The following is a 6,000-nucleotide window of genomic DNA, read 5'->3' as shown; positions in this document are numbered from 1 at the left end:
ACCAAATAACAGCTAATCAAGAAATCATTTTTAACTCACACACCACACTCATGGAACTTTGAGATCTTAGCTAGGCTGACAATCCTCAATTTCTGCTTAAATGTCTACCTAGTCTTGAGTTCCAAGCGTTTTCTAAAAGTCACACAAGCCGGCCAGTGGCACACGAAGATGGGCGGATACAGCAGCCCAAACAGCACTCAATCATCAAAGCAGGCACAGAAGATTAACAACACAGAGAGGTTTTTAAGGAACCCACACGAATAAATGCAGCTCAGTTCATTTATGGCATCACTTGTTTTGAAAGCTGCGGCTGATCTCACATTTGCAAGAACAAGATACTGTGTAGTACAGAGCCCTGGTCTGTGGGCTGCATTGTGGAGGGAGCTGGGGCCACGGAAAATGGGAAAGCGACACAAAGAAACAATGGAAATGATTGGCACAAAGACCGCAACAAGACTCAACAGCACCCCTGGCATTTCGTTTGCTTTCAGCCAGAGAGGAGGGGGGAGCCTGCCACATACAAAAGCCTATTGAAAAGGTGTTTGTCCCAAGAAGCAGTGCCAAGATTTAGTTAGACTGGGCTCCAGCTGACTTAAAGACCTCAAGAGAGGGGTTACAGAGCTAAACTTCACTGATCTGCAGAAAGGAGGAGCTATGATATGTGGGCGCTAAGAAGGCACAGGTTGGACAGGGAAGTTCAGGGTAAGAGATCTGCTTAAAGACTGAAAGGCATCCTGGACAGTCAAAAAATAGTGGAAAGCAGAGATCAGAGCAGGCAAAAAAAGGCAAAGGATCCAAATTTTTTAAAAAAAGCACACACACAAAATAGGAAAGAAAGCAAGAGTCAAAAGGAGGTGGGTCCCAAGCCAGCCCATTCGAATTTCAAAGCCTCCCCAGGCTTCAAAAGCAGCAGTTTCCAGCTTTACTCGCTCTAGACAAAAACGCAAGTGTCCCTTTCCAGCGCAGCCGGGCTGTGTCCTGCACAGGGTTGTGACACCAGTGGATCACAAGATACAACAGTAATACCGGACATTGCTGCTCAAGGAAGCGGCAAGAACCACACAGAACACAACGAATGCCAGGGACAACTCGCACCCCTCAGCTGAAAAATGCTTCGCAGAATAATTATTAGCATCTTAGTTGCAAGTTAAATTAGCTAGATTTCATTCTCTGCATCAGAGGGAGGGCCGAGAGTTCAACTTCTTGCTTATAAAAAGCAGCCAATCTCAAAATCAAAATGTTTTAGATTCCTCTGTCAACATCATACACTATGGAGAGAGTAGAAGAACGGAATGTGGTGCTCGAGTAGATGGTGGAGAGCTGAGCTACAAAAGCAGTGCACCCAATACCTCCTTTCAAGCTCTATCTTTCAAAAGACTGGCAAAAAAAGAGAGAAGTATTTGGTAGAAACAAGCACCTGCTGTTCAGAGCGGAGAGCTGGAGACAGAGGACGGCTTCAGGACCTTTGTGGAATGAGTTTATGCAGAAAGACAGGCCGTGAACATTGGTCTCCTCCTCCTGAACGCAGCAAACAAGAATAGCCCTTTTCTTCTCCTCCTGTTTGTGCAGCTGGAGTCTCGCTGGCAAGAGGGGAAGGAAAAGGAGCTTGAATTCTGAGAAAGAAAAAGCCAACAAAAAGCAGTGAGTTCTTGGGAAAAGCAGCCTATCTCCTAGACTTGTGCATTAAGGCTTTTGCTTTGTTCTTGCATTCGTGTTCAGACATACCATTTGCATTCCCCGCTCACTCCCTCCTCATCCTCTTTTATCATTATATGCCAGGCAGAAGCAAAGTATAAAGATTTGATAATACAAGTAAGAAATACAGCAGCCACCTACCAGCTCCCACAGCACGCCTCAGCTGCGGGAGGATATTGGCTACACGGTGGACAAAGCCTGGTTTTTGTAAGGCTTGGATGGAAATTGTAACTTACCGCCTGTTTTGGTCAGTCAGCTCTGTATTTGCTGCTCTGGCAGCCCAGACCGCTCCTCTTTGCTAGAGGCAACAAATAAACCCCGTGTTGAAAGAACATACGGCTGTTACCCAGGAACATACTCACCAGGTTTGTCTTCAAATCCAAGTTGAAAAAAAAAAAGGCATGGTACATTATTTTCCTAAAGCAAGTGAAGGAAAGAGATAACGAACTCGAGCAAATTGCCCCATCCAGCTGCTGAGAGGAGCACCAAGGTCCACCAGATTATTTCTTCAAAGTTACCACCACTGGCCTTTGATTAGAGAGACACAGAACCTTGGTTTTACCATAGAAACACTTCTAGTGTCAGTATTTATTTTACCTTAATATACATTTATACAGGCCATAATAAAAAGGCTATTATGCAACAGTTCAGTGAGTTATTACCTAGTTTTGAGAATGATGCATGCAATTACAAAGGAGAGGTAGAAACACCGTATTAAAGACCTAAAAGTACAAACATTATATAAACAAACACTTTCAAATTAACTGTTGGAATTTCATACAGATAAATAAGGTAAAAAGTACATTACTCTTGTCAAAGTAAAGGAAACACATGGTTATCCGAACACTGAAACAATATTTTGATGTGTAAGCCCTGTACAACTTTGTCAAACAGTTCAGACCACTGTTTTTAAGAGGATTAAAATGATTTTGTCCTGGAGAATGGTTTATTCAAGTATTCAAGCAGTTGAGTAACAAAACAAAGTCCCAAAAATAAAGTATAGGAACCATTTCCAGAGAAGCTGATCTGCCTAAATACTTTGCAAATCGCTGTCTGGATGATCTCACGGGATGCTCAGAATGATAATGCCTATAAGGCTAAATGAAGCTTCCCACCTCTCCCCTCAAATGCACACATAATAATCCTGATTTTTCACACACTGTATGTAGACATTCTACATCAATTTATCAGCATCTCCAACCTCAACATTATTGTCCCATTTTGCATGGTTCCTCGCAGAACCTTTCAGTTTACAGTATTTATTGTAATACTGCCCGAGAGACAAACTACAGAGAACTGTCATCACACCCCTAGAGACTGCAGGCACTAATGCACCTATTGCATGCACAACAAAAGATGCAACCAAATCTATATAAAAAGCAAACAACCAGCTCAACATTGCTATTACAGAGAAAGTCCAGAGCAGTAGTTACTCAAGTATTAGACAAATAGGTATAAAATGGAAAGGTTCACATGAATACAAGTTTTTACAGTTTGTTTGAAAGTCTTCTAGAAGCTACATTTGAAATTCTGAAAAGAATTTTATGTACACTAAAATGAAATTCAGCCAAGTCCATTGTGCCTTCTTTCTCTATTTTTTTATATATATATAGTTCTTTGAAAATGAATATACAGTTGCTTTAGTAAATTAGTGCAAACCAAAATATTTTGGAAGAAGATCATCAAACTATATCCGCATCAGCTGAAAACCCACTGGGGATTCTGCACGGGTGGAACGCAATTTCTTCCGTTACGACCGTTCCCCGGTGTAAAAGCGCTTTCTTGCCATCCCTTCATATGACAAGCTGAGCCACGTTTACAACATGTGAGCTCCGACACGAGCCAGCTTCACCCCGAAAGCTTCTGACAGTACGTGCACGTGGTTCGGGTTTCCCACATTCACTCAGCCACATCTTACTGACAACTTAAAAAGCATTTTCCACAAACTTCTGAGGGAATCTTCTGAGGGAAATGTCTTTTTGTACCTGATGCAGAAGGATCCACTCTATAAACCTTGTAAGGAAAACAAAAACAACCAACAAACCTGATCATTCAAGTTCAAAGCACACGTACGAGGATCAATTTGAAATGTGAAGAGAGATTCTTTTCCATTTTAGGAAGAAAAAGGAGCTGTTGGACTGGTAAGGCAAGTGTACTTTTGGAATTTCTCCTCTTTGAATACGCTGCTGTTTCTTTGGTAGTCACCACAGAAATATAAGAAGCATCTTCCACGTGGGGCAGAACAAGGACAACAATGAAGCCGTAGTGAAAAAAGTGCAGTATCACTGATGTGGTCCCTTATGTTCACACCATCTGGTCCTCGGGATATCCCTACTGCTCGTACACAGCCACTGTGCTATAGCAAAGCGCGGAAAGCCTTCGCTCGATGCTCGATTTATCTGCAAACAGAGAGGTAAAAAAATAGGTGATGACTTCAGTGTTAATTTACAATGCATTAATTCCATGCAATCTTCAATACTTTCATTATTCATCAAACTTACACTTGTGTACATTTTCGATATCTGCAGGGTCTTGCAGTATTTTAGTCAGTCCTTCCAGCAGCAGGGCTGCCTTGTGGTATCGATACGTAATATCCTCAGTGTGCTGAAACATCTCATCCAGAGCTGCTGACTGAACCTGGAATCAATCAGGAGATTCAGTTACATCAACTGCATTAGGTAAGTAATGAAATAAACAATTCAAACGGAACGATATTAAAGTGTCATTATGAAACTATTTTTGAGCCTTAATTTAGCTGATCTGTTTTTATAACTGTAAGACAACAAAAAGTGTGAGAAAACAGAGCAGCTGTGCTGTATTAACTAGGGGTATTCCGCACATGTAAGCTATAAAAGCACTTTTTGATCTTTCATGTTTATTTATTCAATATTGTAACACACATAAGGTTGTTCTTATATCTACATTCTCCTGTAAAGACGACAAGTTAGTTGTGCATGACTACACCATTATCAGGGTGAAGCACAATATTTGCCTGTGTCTTTTGTGTGACAACTGTGTTAAAAAGACGTCCCTCTCATCACAAAAGCAGTGAAGTTTCCTATATGGTTACTGCATCTACTCCATGGCAAAGTTTATCAATTACATGAAAAATCTTCTGCATGTTTGCTACTGGTTGTGCTTTGTACGGACAGGCTGACGTTCTCCAAATTGAGCTGGTAGATCGATGAAGCTGCTATTGTTGCTTCCAGGCTTTAGTGAGCATTAGTGGGGGAGATTTCAGCGCACAGGCCGGGAGGCTGAGGAACTCATTTCCTGGTGTTTATGTACCAAATGTGCTGATCTGGGGGAAACGTCCCCGAGGAACAGCATCTGCCAGGAACTTCAGCCACAGTTAAGGCAGGGCAGGAAAGAGAGTGAAAAACGAACAAAAACGACCACGAGCAGAACTCTGGTAACATACCTTCTGTTTTCCTGTTATGTAGAAGAGGTATGTGAGAGAAGGAAGCAATTCATCTCAATATCCTCTCATTTAGGTAAAAGGAGCGGCTTACCATTTCTACAGCACAGCTGTAGATGAGTTTCTCCGCAGTTACGCTGTTGATTTCATCAATGAACCTTTGCTTGTCCGAAAAGAACCGATTCAACTTTTCCGTCAATTTCTTGCACATGCCGATACAGAATTTGTATCTCTCATTGAGGCTTTTCACAACTAGAAGAAAGGTAAGAAGAAATTAAAACCAAAAACCAACCCAACAACAACATAACCTAAGTTCAGCTTTTCCCAGCACTAGCAAAGTCAACCTGTTTAAACTTGTGCTTTTATTGGTTTACTCTGCCTCTTCTATGAACTCAGTATATATCAAACATTTTCAAGTTAGTAACTGCCCATTTCTTAATATTTTCTGGCACTATCTTTGTTAACTATCAAAATTGTGCAATTTTACATATCTACAATTCTCCTGTACAGAAGAAAACAAACAAATGTTGCAACCTAAGCTTTTTGAGTGATGCATCAGCAACAAAAATCCACAAGCAAAGCAAATTAGATTATGTTGCGTATACCTTGCTTAACAGCGGTGGATGGGTTCAACTTCCCCGATTTGACCTGTGCTTTGGCAAGATGCAAAGAAGATGCGAGTAACTGGGCCGCTTTCATATACAACACCAGCTGCTCTACTTGTCTAGAGAGGAAGGGGGAAAAAAAGGGAATTAGGTATCAAAAGACCTTTCTTGAACACATTCAAGCCATGGGCAGGCAGCACTTTTTAATCACAACCCTACACAGGGCCCAGTAGCAGCAGCAAAGGAAGACAGATGTTTAAAATGCAACTCCACCCTTCCCTT

General features: G+C 41.5%; 1 protein-coding gene across 2 annotated transcripts in view; it reads right to left on the bottom strand.

The window, feature by feature from the left end:
• Positions 1–2,251: 2,251 nt before the first annotated feature.
• ULK2 (unc-51 like autophagy activating kinase 2) overlaps positions 2,252–6,000 on the bottom strand; it is a 37,261-nt gene continuing 33,512 nt past the window's right edge. For both annotated transcript variants that reach the window (XM_065852908.2, XM_071817188.1), the window contains 4 exons: positions 5,719–5,837; positions 5,208–5,365; positions 4,197–4,332; positions 2,252–4,094 (listed from right to left, as the gene is read on the bottom strand). In XM_065852908.2, coding sequence (XP_065708980.1) covers positions 4,027–4,094; positions 4,197–4,332; positions 5,208–5,365; positions 5,719–5,837 — 481 coding nt within the window. In that variant the 3' untranslated portion in view covers positions 2,252–4,026. The remainder of the gene's footprint in view (positions 4,095–4,196; positions 4,333–5,207; positions 5,366–5,718; positions 5,838–6,000) is intronic.

Source organism: Patagioenas fasciata, chromosome 19, assembly GCF_037038585.1.
Source record: "Patagioenas fasciata isolate bPatFas1 chromosome 19, bPatFas1.hap1, whole genome shotgun sequence".
In the NCBI taxonomy this organism is placed as follows: domain Eukaryota; kingdom Metazoa; phylum Chordata; class Aves; order Columbiformes; family Columbidae; genus Patagioenas; species Patagioenas fasciata.
This window is presented reverse-complemented; position numbering and strand designations above follow the sequence as displayed.